Raw genomic sequence first — 19,458 nt, forward strand, 5'->3', positions numbered from 1 at the left:
GTGTTAACTCAATTAGAGAAGCCATTTTCAAATCATTCATCACCTCTTCTTGAGTGTACGACAAGTTTACGACCTAGTAGAAACATATTATAAGATTGTTTCCGTTAATAGTTCTCATTATATTCCACTCAACATTATAATAATTATCAAAATAAGAAGTAGATAAGAAGAAGAAATACACATATATATAGATAAATCATAACACGAGATGATCACGTAAACGAATTAGTCAACCATATAAAAAAAAAAAGAATCAATCGTTTACATTTTATTTGGCAATTAAAAAAAAAAAGAACGAATCTAAACTAACGACGACCTCTGTCTCCGGTGACCGGATATCCAATACCGTGCCTTCTCGCCGGGAAAACCAAGAACAACAAGCTGCATATAACTCCAACACCCATCGGAATGATATCCAAAACCTTCTTGGTTTCTTGCTCTGGCGCCGGATAAAAACAACTCACGGCGTTCTTGTCCCTTAAAGCCACCGCACCGAACACAAGAACCGACAGAACAGCGTGGATCCAGTCAACGATCCGCATACGGTATTTACTAAGATCAGGCAAACCCAAACCGTTGGGGTCAGGGTAGTCAAAAACCCACATACCCTTACGAGTAGCAAAACCGTAATACACGTTACCGTCTTCAGCTTTGACGCTGTCCGTGAAGGAGCTAAAGAAGCAAGAAATGGCAAGGAGCGTCAAGAGCCCTGTGGTTAAAATTCGGTTCGCGTGGTCGCACGAGCCGTTGGATGTGAAGACGGGTATAAGGAGCGTGAAAGCTAAGAGCGTTCCGGTGGGGAGGAGATTAGCTAAGTTTGCAGCTGACGTAAGGGTCTGTGACATGGCATTTTGAGATGTCGAACGTAGTCTCCTTAGCTTTGGAACAGACTCTGATCCCTCTTGTAAGCCATTTGGCTGCGAGCTAATTGGGTTTCTCTGCGTTAGGGAAGATGATGAAGACATTTTTTTTTCGTTTTTTTTTTATTTCTCTCTGTTTCGTTTCTTATCGGTAATGGAGAATTAATAGATGATTGTGATTAGGCCTAATTGTGATAGTATTATATACAAGTTAGAACGTGTGGTTAAGTGTTTATAATGGTTGTTGTCTTGTTGACGTGATCAATGTTTAGAGAAGTCAAGAGGCGATGGCGGGTCTCTTTCGATTCATTCTTATTATAGGACTTTCAAACGTGTTTCAAAGTTGATTATTACTCTCTTTCTTACTTCTTTAGAAACTATGCCCAACACTTTTCCCTTATTTCTCTTGTTTTGTTTGCGTGCAAGTAGAGCTTTACTTTGACTTGCCATTTTGAAAGTCTAAATGTAAATTCTAGCAAAATTAGAATTCAGCACAAAAATCTCATGGCTTTCACACAACTTGATGTAATCCATGTACATACTAATCCACTTAAGAAAAACAACAAATGAGGATCTTCGTACCCTCTAATCTATTTGCTAGTCTAAATGTAATGTAACTAAGTTCTTGTTGTCTTTTTGCTATCCTATGTACAAAGAACTTGTGAATTATTCAAAACCATAGATTGGATAAATCCCTGAACACCAACTCCTCGTGTGATATATAGATATTTTAGGTGCAGTGTGTAGTTAGCTTCTCCAAAAATCTCTGGTCCAAAGATAGGGAATGTACAAGTCAAGCATTCCTATCACACCAACACCCACACACACCGTTACATTACAAATGACAAAGGCTGAAGAATGTACACACACAGTCACAAACAAAACCACCCATCCTATTTTCTGCCATCCTCGTTAATCCTTTTGAGCCACACGACCACCATTTCTCTCAACCTTCATAGTGTTCCTCAATCACTTCATCTTCCAGTATTGCAGTCAACAGTGAATACTTTACCTTCAATGAGATCTTCCCTTTCTCCACCAGTAACCTTGCACCTGATACAACCCAATACCCTGGTGATTCTTGTGGTCCTCTTGTCATCTCACTTGTATCCACAAATTTCAAAAGTTTGGGAGCTTGAGTCGGTACTGGTGGTCCACCAGGATAGATAGCCGAGTTTATATTTACATCTGCAGGTCGTGGTGGTGGCTTTTGCGCTGCAGTGAAATGATGGCTTATTAGCGTTGAGATGAGTCCTGATTTTGGAGCAAAGCCTACTGCTTCATCCCATTCAGAATTCTTTACAAGTGTAGCTCCCACAACTCTTGAGAAACAAAGGCGCAAGAACAGCACGTTCTTGAACCCGTGACTCTCTACATGGAGCTGCGCACCTGTTACTACTGAAAGATCATCTTCTGATTCAACCGGTGCTGTGCAGACGTGAGAGTAGTTCTTCCAGTTTACTTTCTCAAAGTATCGACGATCATGGGACTCTTGTCGCATACTTCTGTTTGGATCGTCTTCGAGTTGATATATCTTGGGAAGAGAGGAAAGGTGCTGCAAATGAATTGCCAAACGGTTGCTTCTTCTACCCTCTAGGTAGAGCCGCATGCCAGTGATTGGCCTCTTACCAACATCAACCTGAAACCAAGATAAACGAGAACAACATCTCAAGACTTGAGGACCTTTAAGCAAAATCTAACCGCAGTGCCTGCAGTGAAACGAACTTCATACCGGAGTGGTATTCACATATAGCTTAGGTCCAAAGAAACTGAATTGCAGAGACGCACAACTTTGTTGCTTGCGTTGCGGACCAAGAGGAAGTTCACTAAACACTGGTGCCCACTGCCTTGGTAGCTGAAACTCTAAAAACTGATGTAGCTCTTCAATCGGTGGCTTATCTACAAATACAAATCACAAGTAATGTTGGACTGTAAAAAGTAAAAGAAACTACTGTTATGAAGAAATGCACACAGCGCAAATGATTTGTAGGCTTACATCTTAGGTACAGATTTATGGCATGGCTTAAGAATCCACTTCCTGGAACTCCATTAAGCAAAGACGTAATTGGGATAAAGGACATTGAGATCACATCAGGCTCCATCTGGACTGATTGCAGCCATTCATTATGCAATAGATTTCTATTATCATTTCCACCTCGCCTTTTGCACATGAAGACAATGTCCTACAAATACATGTAATTTATGAGAAAAGAAGCTAACACATACACACAAGATAAAATTCTCTAATGATCGGCTAAGTACCAATGGAAATTACCTCCTTATTTGCATAAGAGCCCAAGGAACTGGTATCTGCAAATCTCAGGCGTTGCTCCTTTGTTTCCACCTGAAACAAACGATAAAAGATAGGTATTACAGACTTGAGAGTTGCAAAACTAGATTGGTAGTAGTGATTCTTTTAGATGTCAAAAAGCCACAGCATAACTGACATTCACAAATAAGAAAAGTTCTGATGATGGTGAACAAAAATATAACAATTGTTTCACTGACCTTACTACTTGCATGTACTTTTTCTGGAGCCATATTATGCACTCCGCTAGCTTCCACGAACCTCTTATCCGCCACCTCTTTTAACCTTTTCTGCAGATCCTCAGGTTGAAGTTTTGAGGAATGTTGTTGTTTTGCATAGATCACATCTTTTCCTCCCATCTTAACACCAACAATTATATGCGTCCCATAAATATCTATAAACCTGATAAAAGAAACATTTGGATAAGTGTTAGTCATAGATCCTCGCCCTCCATTTAAAAATCCTATCAAGATAGAAGATTCTTCTCATGTCATTGCAAAACCATCAAACAATTTCACAGACAATGTGCAGCTGTAAGTAACTTTCCATAGGTTTTTAATACATACGTTTATGAATATTACAATCCTATTATGAAGAGAGCAGCAAATCACCTTGCCAATGCAGCAGGGTCCCATGTTGATGGGACAGCCTGCTTAACATGGTCACGGAGTAACATTTGAGATTTGTCCAAAGCAACCGTGTATAATGAGATGAATATCCCATCAAAAGCAAGGTTTTTGGTATAGGCTGCATCTTTCTGCCAACAGCTCGAGAATTCAAACATTGCGTTGAAGAGACCCGAGGGGATTTTACCAGCCAAAGATAGTTCCTGGTTGAACTGCTCTGCCATCTAAAAAACCATAAGATAGTTAATAACTAAGCATCAAGAACGCTATTTTAGGAAATGATCTCTCAATCTTGCTAAAGGGTTTCAAAACCTACAACAAGCAATAGATTATACTTGATGGACCAACGGAAACTAGAGTTTCTAAGTTTGTAAAGACATAACCACAAATTGAAACAAGGGGTAAACAAAAAGAGATAAACTTTGGTACCTGTTGGAAAGGGAGAATATCAGACCTAAAGCGCATACGCTCGCCTTTATCGCATTTGATAGACTTGGAAACATTAGGGATGGAGATACCACCAGGCAAAAGAATCTCGCAATTGTCATCACCTTCTTTAATATCAAGCAATCTAGAATCTTTGGAGCCTCCTTTGCAATACTTCAACCTTACATCAATAGCTAAATCATAACCGCAGCCAATGGATCCAATCGCAACTTCAGCTGCTTTAGAAGCTGGTAGCCGAAGTGCCATGCTTCACTACCGCAAAGGCTTTCAAATATTAGCCTCTAAAACAATCAAAGCACCCTGCTTTTGTTGTTTTTTGTTTGGTCTGCAAAAAAAGAAATGATGACACGAATTGAAATCACAAATCTGAAACTCAAAGAAGAGATAATCGAAATCATGATTTCTAAATATAGACAAAAACAAAACAAAAAAAGACTGTAGCTTTACGACCTAGACGGGAATCTTTGAACATACGACTAAGTCCAAAATGTCTCAAAAAGAGAAAAAAATCATTGTAAAAGTCAAAGAGTAAGACTACAAAGAAACATTAAGACTTTGAAGAAACAAAGAACAATTAAGGGCAAAAGCAATATTTGTAATTTAAAGAAAGAAAAAAAGAAGAAGTTGGGAGTTCAAATACGTTTTCAAGGCATATGTCTTCAAGAGAATCGCCAACAGAGCTCGAAAACCACGATCTAAACAAATGCTGAGAAGAATCTTAAATCGAGAGAGACGACTTAAGGATTGGATAGATTTTTGCAGCAAAGGAGCCAGAAGAAGAAGAAGAAGAAGAAGAAGAAGAAGAAGAAGGAGAAGCCTGAACTCAATCGAGGAGCTAGCAGTAAATTAGGTTTTTTTTTTAATTTTTGGTGTAGGAAAAAAAAAAAGTTAGGCTTAATCAAAAAGTGATTAAGAAGGTGAGAGGGTAGATTAGAAGATGGTAACAGCTGAGAGAGAAAGAATCAAAGAAGAGAGAGAGAGTTAAAAAAAAACAAAGCAGACGAAGGAAAGAAAAGTCAACTAATTGGTCAAAGAGATTGGGAATTGGACATTGATCTTCCCACTTTACTACTACTCTTGCCTCCCTCTTTGTTTTTTATTCTTTTTATATGTTTTCCTTTTTGTATTTTTACAGCCTGTTGTTGTTGTTGTTGTTGTTTTGTTACATTATTATTACACGCTTTGCTGGGAACTTTAATTTTCTGTTTTGTAATAATAGTAGAAAGCATTCATAAGTAACAAACGACAAAATGTTTATCTTGCTTGAAACTACTAAAAACTTCTCATATCTCAAAGAGAGATCTAAAAGGACTGAGAGAGAGAGAGTTGTGACAAATTTTAATACGTTTCCTGGGAACAAGGGAAACTATGCTGTAAAGATTTTATTTTTTATTTGGTGTTTGTTTGTATGCCTCTTTCTACTACTAAAGTTTAAAAAACTGCATATGTGGTGGTGCATGTGGACTGATTTGATTCATATTTCACCTTTTTTATAAAGTTGCATGATGAATCTAACTCACCATCATAGATTTAAGATTTTCCGTTTTAGTTTTGTTTTGATTAAGGTAAAGAAGTAACCAACCAAGCGTACGTTGTTATGCATTGGATACTAAAATTGCGGTGGATTGAGTCGCTATTATTGGATACTATAATTGCGCTCTGGATTTGCCTCAAAACCCCCAACTTGGTTAGTAGGTTTTGTCTCTTCACTTAAAGTAACGTGTAAGAGAGAAGAAGCCTTGCATTTTATTATGTATTTTTAAAAAACATCATCCTCTGTAAACCCACACACTGCTTCCTTCTCACGACAAAATAAATGATGTTCACAAGCATTTCTTAATTCATGTGTCTTCTCAAATCCAACCCTACAAAATCAATGCATCCCGCATGTATGAATATCATCAAAGCCGTCCTAGTTTGCTTTCTCATTTGCTGTCTTCGAAGTCAGCATCGATCACATCTCCACCATCTCCACCTTTACTTGAAGACGAGTCTCCTGATGAAGGACCTTCACCACCAGGGGATGGACCAGTACCTGGTGCTCCACCTCCAGCTCCAGGCTGGTTGTATAGAGACTGACCAATCTGCATCACTTCTTGGTTTAGAGCGGCCATCGTGTCTTTTATTTCTTGTGTTGATCCGCTTGCTATCTTCTCTTTCAGCTCTTGTAGCTTAGCCTCCACCTTCTCTTTCACGTCACCTGGAATCTTCTCTCCAAGTTCTTTTAGTTGCTTCTCCGTCTGGTACACCACTGAATCTGCCTGGTTCTTTGTGTCGATTGCGTCTCTCTTCTCCTTGTCATCCTTTGCAAATCTTTCTGCTTCCTGGACCATTTGGTCTACCTGTAAAATATTCAACCACACCAACTTTAGTTACCAGTACTATGAATATTAGAAGAAGGAACCATTTCTATGATCATAGAGATAGCTACAGCCATTAATCAGCTGATAGCAATGAGCAACAGTTATAAATTTGATTCTTAAGCAAAAAAGCACGCACCTCATCCTTGGGCAATGTACTCGCACCAGTAATGGTGATGTCTTGTTTCTTGCCAGTGCCTTTGTCAGCAGCACTGACAGATAGAATACCGTTGGCATCAATGTCAAATTTGACTTCGATTTGTGGAACTCCACGTGGTGCTGGTGGAATACCATCTAGACGGAAGCTGCCAAGAGACTTGTTATCCCTAACAAACTCCCTCTCACCCTGTAGCACATTAATCTCAACACTTGTCTGCCCATCAGCAGCAGTCGAAAAGACTTCTGATTTCGAAGTAGGTAGTGTTGTGTTCCTTGGAATGATCTTGGTCATAACACCTCCAAGGGTCTCCAAACCAATCGAAAGTGGTGTCACATCAAGAAGCACAATGTCACTCACATCTCCAGCAAGAACACCAGCCTAGAGTCAAAAAGAAAAATGGAACTTAATAAGAACTCACTGCAGTAAATCACAACTTATTTGCCACAAGGTTACCAAGACCTAAATAGGATGAAAGTTACAAGGTCACGAGAACACACCTGGACTGCAGCACCTAAAGCTACAACCTCATCAGGATTTACTGTGACATTAGGTTCTTTCCCAGTCACCTTCCTTACGAGTTCCTGAACAGCAGGAATACGTGTGGATCCACCGACAAGGATCACTTCATCAATATCTTTGAAGCTTAGCTTTGCATCCCTCAGGGAATTCTCGACGGGAGTCTTGACCCTACAAGGAAGATACATGGTAAGAAACTAAGAAACATAAGCCTCCATAATCAATCAGAAGCTATAGAATGAACAGATAGCAAACTGTTTACTTGCCAGGCCAAGAATATCAGCCATAAGAACTGTAACCAAGATTACCTGTCAAGTAAATCTGAACATAATTCTTCAAACTTGGCACGTGTGAGGGTAGTTTCTATGTGTTTGGGTCCATCAGCTGTGGCCGTGATAAATGGCAAGCTACACACAGATTTCATATCAATCAGAAGTCAGGTACTTATAAAAGTACAAAGTTGAAAAATTTGGCGAAAAAAACTAAGTGTACCTCATATTTGTCTGAGTCAGCGAGGAAAGCTCAATTTTAGCTTTTTCTGCTGCTTCTGTTAACCTTTGAAGAGCTTGCTTGTCTTTCAGAAGATCTATCCCTTCATCTTTCTTGAATTCCGCAGCAAGCCAATCAACAACTCTCTGCATTGCAAAAGTAGATCTATCAAGTAAAGCACAAAAGAAAGAGTAAACAGATTCAAAGCTCTTCTACTAAGAACTTTCAAATAAATATGTGCAGAACTCACCTTGTCAAAGTCATCACCACCCAAATGTGTGTCGCCAGAAGTGGAAAGCACTTCAAACACACCATCACCAACCTCAAGCACTGTATCATAAAGAAACGCAACATAAAACATATTAGTGGTGCTATTACATGTAAAGAATATTCTCAAGAAGATACATAAGCAAAAATCCAATTTCTATACCTGAAACATCAAAGGTACCACCACCAAGATCAAAGACAAGGATTGTTTCATTGCTCTTTCTGTCAAACCCATAAGCCAATGAAGCAGCTGTGGGCTCGTTGATAATACGAAGAACTTCCAAACCAGCAATTCGACCAGCATCTTTCGTAGCTGTCCTCTGTGAGTCGTTGAAGTAAGCAGGTACAGTGATGACAGCCTTGGTCACTTTGTCGTTCAAGAATCTTGAGGCATCATCCACAAGTTTCCTCAAAACCTAGAATAGACACAAACCCCATGAGAAATACAGAAGACAAGACTAATATTACTGAACTATGAACAATAGTGAAGTATCCACCATCTAGAAGTCACACTTATCACCCAAAATTGCACATAAACGAAACTCTAACCAGCTAAACACACAATCAACATCGATACAAATACAAGAGAAAATGAGTAAATGGATAAAGTTCAACACCTGAGCTGAAATCTCCTCAGCAGCAAATTGTTTGTTAATAGCAGGACACTCAAGCTTAACATTCCCGTTGTCATCCCTAACAACTCTGTAAGAAACCTGCTTAGACTCCTCATCAACCTCATTCATCTTCCTACCAATAAACCTCTTCACAGAGAAGAAAGTATTCTCCGGATTAACAACAGCTTGCCTTTTGGCAATCTGCCCAACAAGCCTATCACCGCTCTTCGTGTAAGCCACCACAGACGGCGTCGTCCTCTGACCTTCAGCGTTAGTCACAATCGTAGGCTTACCTCCTTCCATAGCAGCGACGGCGGAGTTAGTCGTACCCAAATCGATACCAACAACCTTCTCGTTAACCACACGCACCGGACCAACCGCGTACCTAGAAGCGCCGCCGCCATTTCTAGTGCCCATTCTGAGGAAAGCAGAAGTGGGTGTGGAGAAAGGACCAGTTCTTGTGCCGAAGAAGGCACTTCTTGGCATAAAGGTACCACCTTTACCATTGAGGTTTCTCTTGGACGAAGAATTAGCGAATCCAATCCCGCCGAGAACGTGGATTTGGGCGGCGGAAGATGCCATTTTTATGCGAGCTTAGTGATTGAGGAAGCAAAAGGGTAAGGTAAAGAAGTGGAGACTGAGAAAGGAGGAGGGGTTTGAAGTTGGAAAACCCTAAGGGAAAGTGGGAGGAAGAGATATAGAAGAAGAAGAAGAAGAGAAGATAAGAGGAGAGGTTGGGAGAGGAAGGAGGAAAAGGTGGGACCTAGCTGAAGCTTCGAGAAGAGGGGATGGTGTGAAATGGGTGGGCTTCAATAGGCCAACACAAAGTGTTTCTTGAGTTTTTTTTTGTGACACCCATCCTAGAGAGAGGTATCCAGATCTCTCTCATGAGAAAGATCTAGACTTTTCACAAAAGCCCACATTACTACTACATGTCAAAAGGGTTGCCAAGGATTACTTGTCCTATTAGAAAATGGATTGATAATGTGGTTACTATTTGTAAAACTTGAATAAGCATATAAGTTAGTAACATTTGTTTTATATTGATTTATCCTACTAGGTGAAAATTCAAAATTTCATATATCTCATGTTAAACAAAACTCTTAATATATATAGTAGATCTCTTTTACAAATCTCATTTAGATTTGGCTTGAAACATGTAGCAAAGCTTTAAGTTGTAAAAGATAAAGAAGTATCAAGATGCAAGCGAAAGAGAGCTGAGCGACTCGTTTGGATCTATGTTAATTTTAATGCTTGTATTCCATAAATGGGTGTATTTCATACGACTGTCGGTGTGGACCGTGTGGTACGTAGATCTTACCCACATTAGTGCATGGTCGGAATTGGATGGGTTGTTTGATAGAACTGTAGACAGAAAGGTGTATCATAGTTTACAGATTACAATACCGATGTCTTAAACAATTGTCGCACCATACAGCATTTGTTTATTCTTAGAATACTTGTTGGCCTCAAAAAGAAAAACTGTGTGCGGTGGAGAGGCATGACTGATACCCCTCGACATTTTGTCACAAATTTCTCTTATTATAGAGATATACCTCAAAGTCAAAGGTTTCTTCTTACAATCTTTTGTGAAAAAATTGTTACTAATTTGATCGCTCATAAGAATTAACTACTATAATGTTACCATTAAGTGATTTTGGTGACATAGAAGACCAATTAACTCTTTGATATGTGTAACTCTTATATACAAATCTGTTTTATCTTTATAAAACGTGATTACTCTAAGATGGTTATATTTTTAAAATTTGAGTTGATGAAAACTATATAAAAACTGGAAAAAGATAAATAATTCGAACTCCATGTGCAAGTGCATTGGGCTAGATGATGCTCTCTCGAGTTTTACACAAAAGGACAATCTTGGAGTCAAGGATCATCATCTCCCAAAATAAAGTAATATGTAGTTTATTCATCTTATTGGTTGTATGTATTGTATGTATGATATACAACTTGTTAAATATTATCTTTACACACTTCTTTTTTTGGGTCATCTTTAGACGAATTCAGACGCACAAATTAAAAACACAATTGGTCTTCTACAGTTATAAAAGCAAGTGGGTTTTGATTGTCAATAATAGATACATAAAAAAACAATCTAAATAGTAGTATAAATTGTATAATCATCATATCTCATTACTCAATCAAGAAAGCAAAACACGTAAAACCAATATACTTCAAAGCAATCGATAAACAACTAATTTGAGAAAATTTTCTTGTATTAAACGTTTCATGAGAAAATATAAGGCTCTAAAACATAAAATAACAATGAGATCTGTTATATGATATTAAGATGGATGTAGGAAAAAAAAAGATAAAGGTTTCACGAGATCCCAAAAAAACGCTTACAAGCCTTGACGAATGCTTTTTTCTTGATGCTGCTGCTCTTCTTCTTCTTATGAACGGCCTTCTCTTTATCATCATCTTCGTCTTCATCTTCTTCATGGAAAGGCAGAGGCCACGTCGTGGCAGAGCTCTGGTCATAGATTCTACAGTAGCGTTCAGAGACAGACGAAGATCTTCTCATAGACATCTTCATTGGTGAAGGAACGGCTTGTCCTGATGCAGACACTGACCTGTTCCTACTCAGCTTCGGTATCATTTGGATAGGTTCCGGATCCGGCTTCTGGGTCTGATGAGGATCCACAACCGGGTGGTCTGTGTCGGGTTTCTGGTCTGTTGAATCCATTTTGGAATAGCCACTCATGCTTTGTTCTCTCTACTTTTCTTCTGACTTCTGATAATGTAATGGAGAGACAAGCTATAGTGTTTGCCGTATATATAAACGTGTAGAGAGGTTCATGAACCGAGTAATTTAAATTACAATGAGATCCGCACAATGTTACAGCTGGTGGAGATTGTAAATAACGTTTTTAACACTGGGCATGTGCACTTGTCTGCCAAATGTTTGGCATTACATATACCATTCATACTTGGTGTACCAAAAATATGTTAAAATAGAGTATAATTGGGGGACAAACAGGTTAAAAAGATCTTTGTGTGCTAACTCAATATACCTTGTAATTAGGGACTACCTAATTTACCACCTATCAAAACACCCTATTATTAGTAGTGATGAAAAGTATCCATCGTTAATTCGATCCTCGTTAATAAATTTTAGCAACATACACGAGAACGTTGTTTTGTCAATATAAAATCTTCGTTGAAATGTCATAAGTTTTCGCAAACTAACGAACTGATTGATTAGCCACATATTTCAAATGGCTATGACTATTTTTCTTTATATTCTTCTCATTGCTGGTTTGTATCATTGTACTATGGTCTATGAGGTTATTATCATATATATACTTTTTAATGTGTTTTTTTCCAGCAGGTATTTTACAGTAATAATATAACTAATAACAAATAAAAACTTTGATAACTTTTAGCGACGGTAACTAGTTCTAGGCGTTCAATTCTTTCGATTTTTGAATAATTCAGGCATAGAAATTTGGTAATTATAAACCGACTACAATTCGATTCGGTTCAACTTTGTTCGGTTTGCTATGAGTACTTGAAATTTGAATTGAATAAACCCAAAAAGGTTTCGGTTCCAATTGGTTATTTGTAACCAAAAATAATCAAATTACCACCAAACAGGCATAACCCGTAAGGATTACAACTGAAATCCGAACCGAACCGAACCAAGAATCGTTGACAATGTTTCGTATTAGTTTCGGTTTTTGAGGGCACCATCCGGTTCTCGCGTTTTACCCGAACCAAGAACCGTTCGGTTCTACAAATTGAAATCGTTTGGTTCTTATGTAGTTCCCTTAACCGAATTAAATCCCGAAATTTGATTCGGTTCAGTTCCGGTTAATATGGGAAGGTCTATTAGAAATAAATGAAAAATCTCCCCTGGGCGTAAAGGACGCGAAAGGGCTATATAGCCTATAGCGGTGTTTGAAGACGGTAGCGAGGCCGGAGAAGTTATTTGCAATTCGTAGTGCTTTAAACCCTAAACCCGAAAGAAGAATCCCCAACTCAGAAACTTGAGATGACGACGATGATGGATGATGACACCGAACTAGTCAGTAGCAGCGACCAGAAGATGGACGACGCTTCTACCGAAAATCCTACCGTTCCCCAAGCTGACCCTCCCTCGTCGGATGATTCCGGCGATTCTGATTCCGATTCCGATGATGATGCCGTGTCGAATCAGCAGATTGAAACCCTAGAGTCGGATCTCTCCTCCAATCCTTACAACTACGATGCTTATGTCCAAGTAAGTAACCCTTCACTTTCTCTACCCTTGATGGGAAAGCAGAGTTTACTTAGGGATTATGTGAAAATTGAGTTTTCCATACCTCTGATTACATATTTTTTGTTGGATTTCGTATTTCAGTATATAAAGCTTCTGAGGAAAACAGCAAACCTTGAAAAGCTAAGACAAGCAAGGGAAGCTATGAGTGCCATATTCCCGTTGAGTCCTTCTTTGTGGCTTGAATGGGCAAGAGATGAAGCATCTCTTGCCTCTAGGTAAATATTTATTTGCGGATACTTTGCCTCTTAAATTATATATTGCTCATACCTCTGGTTCCATTCTTCGGCCTTTGATCTTTATTTTGTTACGGTTCAAGCGTAGTTATCTGTAAGTTACAACACACCCTCTGAGAGTTTTCTTATATTTTTTATCTCTCTTCTGCAGTGAGAATGTCTCTGATATTGTGATGCTTTATGAACGGGGACTTTCTGATTATCAGGTATGTTCTCTTCTGTACTTCGAAACAATTGCTGGATTAGAGGCTTTGGTAGTCATATATATGTTCTTACCATTCAGTTGGAAGGTTTTTGTTAAGTAGGTTGACTGAAGAAGTACGCTAGTATGCTATTTTGAGTTGTTCTGTTGGTAGTGAGGCTTTATAATCTATGGCTCAACTGATAGCTTTTCTTTTATGCAGTCTGTATCACTTTGGTGTGACTACCTGAACTTTATGCTAGAATCTGATCCATCAGTACATGGATACACATCTGATGGTATTTCAAAAATGAGGAGTCTTTTTGAACGTGCTATTCCGGCTGCGGGCGTCCATGTCACTGAAGGCAATAGAATATGGGAAGGATATAAAGCATTTGAGGAAGGCGTTTTAGCCGCTATTGTCGAGGCTGACGTTGAGGTTAGATCTATTTCTTGATTTTCTTCATCTTCATTTTGTTCACTGTAATTTAGCAGCATGTTAGCAAGGTTTGTGTTCTAGGATGATGCGTGTGTTAAGTGAAACAGAAGTGTGATAGTGGGTTGCTGCTCACAGTCACAGTATTCAGTGGAAAGAACTTACACCTTGTTAGAAACGAACGCTAATGGTTGCTATAATATTATTTACTGGTCTCTAGTTTTTAAAGTAGAAACAAATCTGTTGATGTATTTATGGTTCTTTTGGCATCATAAATTTAGTTTTATTTTACAGGAAAAAAATAAGCAGATACAAAGGATCAGAAGCATATTCCACCGTCACCTGTCTGTTCCGCTAAAAAACTTGAGCTCCACCCTTAGTACTTACAAGGCTTGGGAGTTGGAGCAAGGCATTGACCTTGATATTGGATCAGATGATTTGAATAAGGTTTCTCCTCAGGTTGCTGCTGCAAACAAGAAGGCACAGCAGATGTATAGTGAACGTGCCCATCTTGAAGAACACATATCTAACAAAGATTTATCTGACACGGAAAAGTTTCAGGAATTCATGGTGCGTTTAGTTTTTTGTGCCGTTTATATTTGTGATAAATATTGTATGGAAATTGGATTTTCATATGCCTACCATCTGTGATCATATTGTGTGAAGGATTCTGAATCTGCAGAATTAGGCATGTTGTAGGAAATACTGTTGCATCTTTTTTTTTACTTAGTTATTATTACTTTTCTTGTAGAATTATATAAAGTTTGAGAAGACTTCTGGAGATCCTAACCGAGTTCAAGCTATATATGAACGTGCTGTGGCTGAATACCCAGTTTCAAGTGACTTGTGGATAGACTACACCGTCTATCTTGATAAGACTTTGAAGGTTCGTCATGAATCTTTGAGTCGTTTTTTATGGTGTTTTTTTTGTACAAGTTCTACTTGATCATTACAATCGTCTTCCTGCTTCAGGTTGGAAAAGCTATAACACACGCATATTCTAGGGCGACTAGAAGTTGCCCATGGACTGAAGATCTTTGGGCACGTTATTTGCTTGCTTTAGAGCGTGGTTCTGCACCCGAGAAAGAGATCTATGCTGTAAGTGTCAATTTGTTTAATTGAAAAACAAAAGAAATATAGTTTAGGAAAGAATACTTGCCCTAACATTGATTTATCTCTGTTATACCATATCCGATGCGTTATACTATGAAATTTTCAAAAAATTATACTGAGAATATCCTATTATTCAAAATGTTGTGTACAGGTCTTTGAGAAGTCATTGCAGTGCACATTTTCCTCCTTTGAAGAGGTACAGCTTTTTCTTTCATGATTTTTAAATTCATTTTCTAGCTTGTACCCATTCAACTCTATCCATGTATTTCTTATGAGATGTTTCCTCATCAGTACCTGGATTTATACCTCACTCGAGTAGATGGCCTGAGAAGGAGAATGTTATCAGCTAAGATATCAGAGACTTTGGATTATTCTCTGATAAGAGAAACTTTTCAGGTTTGTCTGCTGCTTTTACCATAATTACTAATCTCAAATATGAAATATCTGTACGGCTTTCAATATCTTTGTATGGTTGCAGTTCATTTAGTTATCACATTCTTTTCATAGTTTTCCATTTGAGAGGCTATCTAGGGACTAGGGTTACCCTATCTGTAAAAATAGTGTTGTTTTGTTCCCGATTTGGACCTCTTCTGAATCACTTGAACTAACTCAATGTTTCTATCCTGTCAGCAAGCATCAGATTACCTAATGCCCCACATGCAAAATACAGACAGCTTGCTGCATTTGCATGCTTATTGGGCTAATTTGGAACTTAGTATTGGAAAAGATCTAGCTGGAGCACGAGGTGTTTGGGATAGCTTTTTGAAGAAGAGGTTTGCAAGTTATATCCTTTATACTTAATTAACTACACATTTACCTTGAAATAATCCGGGCAGATTACAGCGTTTGTCAGAATAAGGCAATCTGGTTCACTATGGTTCATCTTACTTGGTTCTCTCCAGTGGTGGGATGCTAGCAGCCTGGTATGCCTACATTGATATGGAAGTGCATTTGGGGCATGTAAAGGAAGCTAGGTCTCTTTACCGGAGGTGCTATACAAGAAAGTTTGATGGCACTGGCTCAGAAGTATGTACTCGATTCCCTCTTGTGTTCTGTTTTACTGTCACTTTTTATTTTGTTATCTTCACATGCAACTGAAATGGCAGTCAATTGAATGAAAAATAAAGAAACCATGTATAAATGTGGCAAATACAACACAAGCACTTAATTGAGTTTTTTCTGTTTTTGATGGTCGGGGAAGATTTGCATACATGACATCTGAAACATGAGAGCACTGTATGCCTAAGTTGTCATCTCTAGTTTCGGAAAGCCTATATTCATTTCTTAAGAAGGACAATTTTCCAGGACATATGCAAAGGATGGTTGCGATTTGAAAGGGAGCATGGGGATTTGGAAGATTTTGACATAGCATTTCAAAAGGTACTCTATCGTTTACTGTTTGACTTTTCTTGTTTACTGTCTGAAAATTGTGAGTATTGAAATTTTGCTGGGTTTGATTTCATTTGTTAATTCTGGTGTGATAAATACATTATATAGATCAGTGAAATAATTAGATGCCTTCCGCACTGCTCTTGGCTTCGTAAATTTAGTTCCCCTATACCTGACTCTCATTTAAGAGCGATGCATTTTGTGATAAAATAACATGCGGAAACGTTGTGGAAGCTGTAAATTATACGAGTTGCTTAATTTTTGTTCCATAGGTTATGCCACGCTTGGAAGAGCTACAGTTGATCAGGTTACAACAGGAGTCTACGCCAGCCAAACCACCAGCTGGCCTGAAAGAGCATAACTCACAAAAGAGTACACGTGAAAAGAGAAAAGCAGAACAGAATGTAGAAGACGAGTCTTTGGCTAAGCGGCAGAAGACAAAGGGTCGAAAAGTAAATGAAGTGGACGTAGGTCAGAGTGCAACTGTACCAAACATTAAATCAGAGAATGGAAAAGCCGCTGATGCAAATAAAGAAGAGATTGAAGACGCCAAACCAGTGAAGCCGAAAATTTATACAGACGAGTGTACAGCTTTTCTTTCAAATCTCAGTGTCAAGGTAAGTCTACGGGCTTTATGTAAAATTGAGAAAGACGGCCTACTGAAATAACATGTGTGAGATTTTCCAATACAAGCTAATACTGTTGTTGCCAGGTAGAAGAGGAAGATATACGTAAATTTTTCGGCGATGTTGGTGGGGTTGATTCCATCCGCATTCTCCATCACAAAGACACTGGAAAACCAAGGGTATCTCTCTCACACACAACTTATGCATGTGATGCCATTTCAGCTGTCACTGTTAATAAATCTGGAAAAAAATGACTAGCTATTTTAAGTGATATATGCCAATATGATGGCTTAATATGGTCAATTGTGTCTTGCAGGGACTGGCATATGTTGATTTTATGAATGATGAACACCTTGCAGCAGCTATAGCAAAGAACAGAAGGATGTTTTTTGGTAAGAAGATCAGTATAGCACGGTCAAATCCAAAGAAGGGTAAAAAGGAATTCACTCGGCGTGGAAATGGTTAGAATCTGTATCTCTATCTGGTTTTGCTCATAGTGTAGCCAGCCAGTACTGACTTTGTATCTACTTCTTCTTTAGATGGTTCTGGGAATTCAAAGGAGCCTTCCCAGATTCCTGAGAAGGCGAAAGGAGAAACTGTGGGTGAAAAGCAAGGAGATGAAGTGCAGTTGAAAGGTAAAAACACGTTCGCTGTCCCAAGAAATGTTAAACCACTCGGCTACACAAACCCCAAACCCAGCGCAGATGGAAATGTTAAACCACTCGGCTACCAAAACCCCAAACCCAGCGCAGATGGAAATGTTAAACCACTCGGCTACACAAACCCCAAACCCAGCGCAGATGAGCCCGCAAAATCAAATGATGATGTTAAACCCCTCGGCTACACAAACCCCAAACCCAGCGCAGATGAGCCCGCAAAATCAAATGATGAGTTCAGGAATATGTTCCTTAAAAAGTGAGTCTTTGGCATGGTCCTTGTCTTTTCCTGGATAATACTACTTGTCTTGCTCTACTTTTCGGAAACGATCTTATGTTGTAGACTGAGTAATATCGCATCTGCGACTCTTGCTTGTTTTTCAACATAAGTAAGATTAATCTTCAATAACTAAACATATATTTTAAGTCTGGCACGAGATCCATGTTTTCAGTCAAATATGGTGTTAACTGTTAATACAGAGATGACAAGTATGACGACGCGTTGAGAAGAAAACGCGAACAGAACATTATATCAAAGAACAAATATTTCAGATTTACCAGTCAATTTGACAATACAAGGTACAATCAAATGGGTTAATTATATATGATGTGTACTTCCATTTTGCAAGTGTTACACATGTTTTATTTGAAAAAAAAAAAAAAGGAACTAATATCCTTGTCATGAAGCAACCTACCTAGACATGTCAAAATTTCACTTGTACACTTAGAATCTTTTGCAGTGATTGCCAAACAAGAAGACCGTATACAATTTCTTGTATTGATACCAACTTAGTACCTATGGAAAAGCCATGTCACATGTCATTAGTGGCAGAGCCTGTGGGTCCTTTGCAAGATAGTGATAATTTAACGGTCACAAAGTTTGAAGATTCTAAAAAGCTTAAAAGAATATTGAATAGAAATGATGATTTTAATTACTTTTATTGACTTTATGTTCTTCAACGGTTACAAACTAGTCTCCTTTTCGATACAAAACGCAGTGACCATTTTCTCAAGCCTTAAGCATTACCCAAATCCCAAATGAAGGTTATGAAAGCAATGAAGAAGCTCAAGTTCTGGTCAAGAAAGAAGAGGAAACGTAAGCAAACTAGCCCATCACAGCCTGATCACCATTGCTCTTATGAGTACTTCTCCGTGGCAGCAGCAGCGGTGGCGGTTGAGCCCACAGCGCCTCCTCTGTCGTTTTGGTTCGATGAGAGTCAGAGTTTCAGCCATCAAGAGACATCAGCATTTCCTTGGAATAATAATACTCAGTTGCCTCACCAAAAAGAAGAAACCATCGTTGAGACAAACCCGTTGCTGCTGTCTCAAGTGTCTGATCTTCGCATCTACCAGTCTTATCAGCAGTACATGGTACCGAATCCAACTTATGGCGTTCCCACTGTAGAACCAGAACCACATGCAGCTGCAGCCAAGAGATCAGTGGGAATATTCGGTTGTGTAATCGAGTTAAGTTCGAGTCTAGTTCGTTGTTTCATCCCGTGATTGAGCACTTATGAAACCGATTTGCTTCACAACATCGTTCACATGTATCTTTCTTTGCATCGTCCCATTAAATAATCTTCTTAGTTTAAGGTCATATTTTTTAGCAATAATAAAACTTTGTAACATTATTAAAAAGTTGTAATACTAAAAGAAAAAAAAACCAATTTTTGTTTATAGTAGTATATTGAAGTTTTCTTTATAGTATAAATTCACCTAATTGGTTTCTGACATAAATGAATTATACCCACTAATCCAATCATAAAAGTGGCCAACTCGACAAAAATTCTTCTGCAATGGGAGAGAGAGAGACATTATTTCTCACCTAATTGGTTTTCTGACGTTAATACATTTCCCCAAAAGTAAAATTGGGCCGACCAACAAAAATTACATTTATA

At 38.5% G+C, this 19,458-nt stretch overlaps 6 protein-coding genes across 6 annotated transcripts; 2 read left to right on the plus strand and 4 right to left on the minus strand.

Moving 5' to 3' along the window:
* LOC104731025 lies at positions 99 to 1,175 on the minus strand. The gene has a single exon (XM_010450278.2). The coding sequence runs from the start codon at positions 963 to 965 to the stop codon at positions 306 to 308; it is 660 nt and encodes a 219-aa protein (XP_010448580.1). The 5' UTR covers positions 966 to 1,175; the 3' UTR covers positions 99 to 305.
* On the minus strand, positions 1,551 to 5,246 carry LOC104731026 (MACPF domain-containing protein At4g24290). Its single transcript, XM_010450279.2, has 8 exons — positions 4,882 to 5,246; positions 4,224 to 4,566; positions 3,780 to 4,018; positions 3,369 to 3,570; positions 3,136 to 3,204; positions 2,857 to 3,043; positions 2,593 to 2,759; positions 1,551 to 2,499 (listed from the first exon to the last, which is right to left on the minus strand). The coding sequence occupies exons 2-8, from the start codon at positions 4,485 to 4,487 to the stop codon at positions 1,807 to 1,809; spliced, it is 1,821 nt and encodes a 606-aa protein (XP_010448581.1). The 5' UTR covers positions 4,488 to 4,566; positions 4,882 to 5,246; the 3' UTR covers positions 1,551 to 1,806.
* LOC104731027 (heat shock 70 kDa protein 6, chloroplastic) lies at positions 5,969 to 9,353 on the minus strand. Its single transcript, XM_010450280.2, has 8 exons — positions 8,651 to 9,353; positions 8,197 to 8,449; positions 8,017 to 8,096; positions 7,770 to 7,912; positions 7,586 to 7,684; positions 7,259 to 7,448; positions 6,741 to 7,139; positions 5,969 to 6,583 (listed from the first exon to the last, which is right to left on the minus strand). Exons 1-8 carry the CDS (start codon positions 9,227 to 9,229, stop codon positions 6,167 to 6,169), a joined length of 2,160 nt encoding a protein of 719 aa, XP_010448582.1. The 5' UTR covers positions 9,230 to 9,353; the 3' UTR covers positions 5,969 to 6,166.
* Positions 10,813 to 11,513, minus strand: LOC104731028. The gene has a single exon (XM_010450281.2). The coding sequence runs from the start codon at positions 11,367 to 11,369 to the stop codon at positions 10,986 to 10,988; it is 384 nt and encodes a 127-aa protein (XP_010448583.1). The 5' UTR covers positions 11,370 to 11,513; the 3' UTR covers positions 10,813 to 10,985.
* Positions 12,543 to 17,989, plus strand: LOC104731029 (squamous cell carcinoma antigen recognized by T-cells 3-like). The gene is made up of 16 exons (XM_010450282.1): positions 12,543 to 12,887; positions 13,008 to 13,141; positions 13,311 to 13,365; positions 13,564 to 13,779; positions 14,071 to 14,346; positions 14,528 to 14,662; positions 14,749 to 14,874; positions 15,041 to 15,085; positions 15,181 to 15,285; positions 15,520 to 15,662; positions 15,792 to 15,915; positions 16,195 to 16,269; positions 16,551 to 16,895; positions 16,991 to 17,083; positions 17,221 to 17,365; positions 17,444 to 17,989. Exons 1-16 carry the CDS (start codon positions 12,660 to 12,662, stop codon positions 17,821 to 17,823), a joined length of 2,625 nt encoding a protein of 874 aa, XP_010448584.1. The 5' UTR covers positions 12,543 to 12,659; the 3' UTR covers positions 17,824 to 17,989.
* On the plus strand, positions 18,507 to 19,157 carry LOC104731030. Its single transcript, XM_010450284.2, has one exon. It carries the CDS (start codon positions 18,599 to 18,601, stop codon positions 19,061 to 19,063), a length of 465 nt encoding a protein of 154 aa, XP_010448586.1. The 5' UTR covers positions 18,507 to 18,598; the 3' UTR covers positions 19,064 to 19,157.

The sequence above is a fragment of the Camelina sativa genome, chromosome 12 (genome assembly GCF_000633955.1).
Source record: "Camelina sativa cultivar DH55 chromosome 12, Cs, whole genome shotgun sequence".
Lineage (NCBI taxonomy): Eukaryota > Viridiplantae > Streptophyta > Magnoliopsida > Brassicales > Brassicaceae > Camelina > Camelina sativa.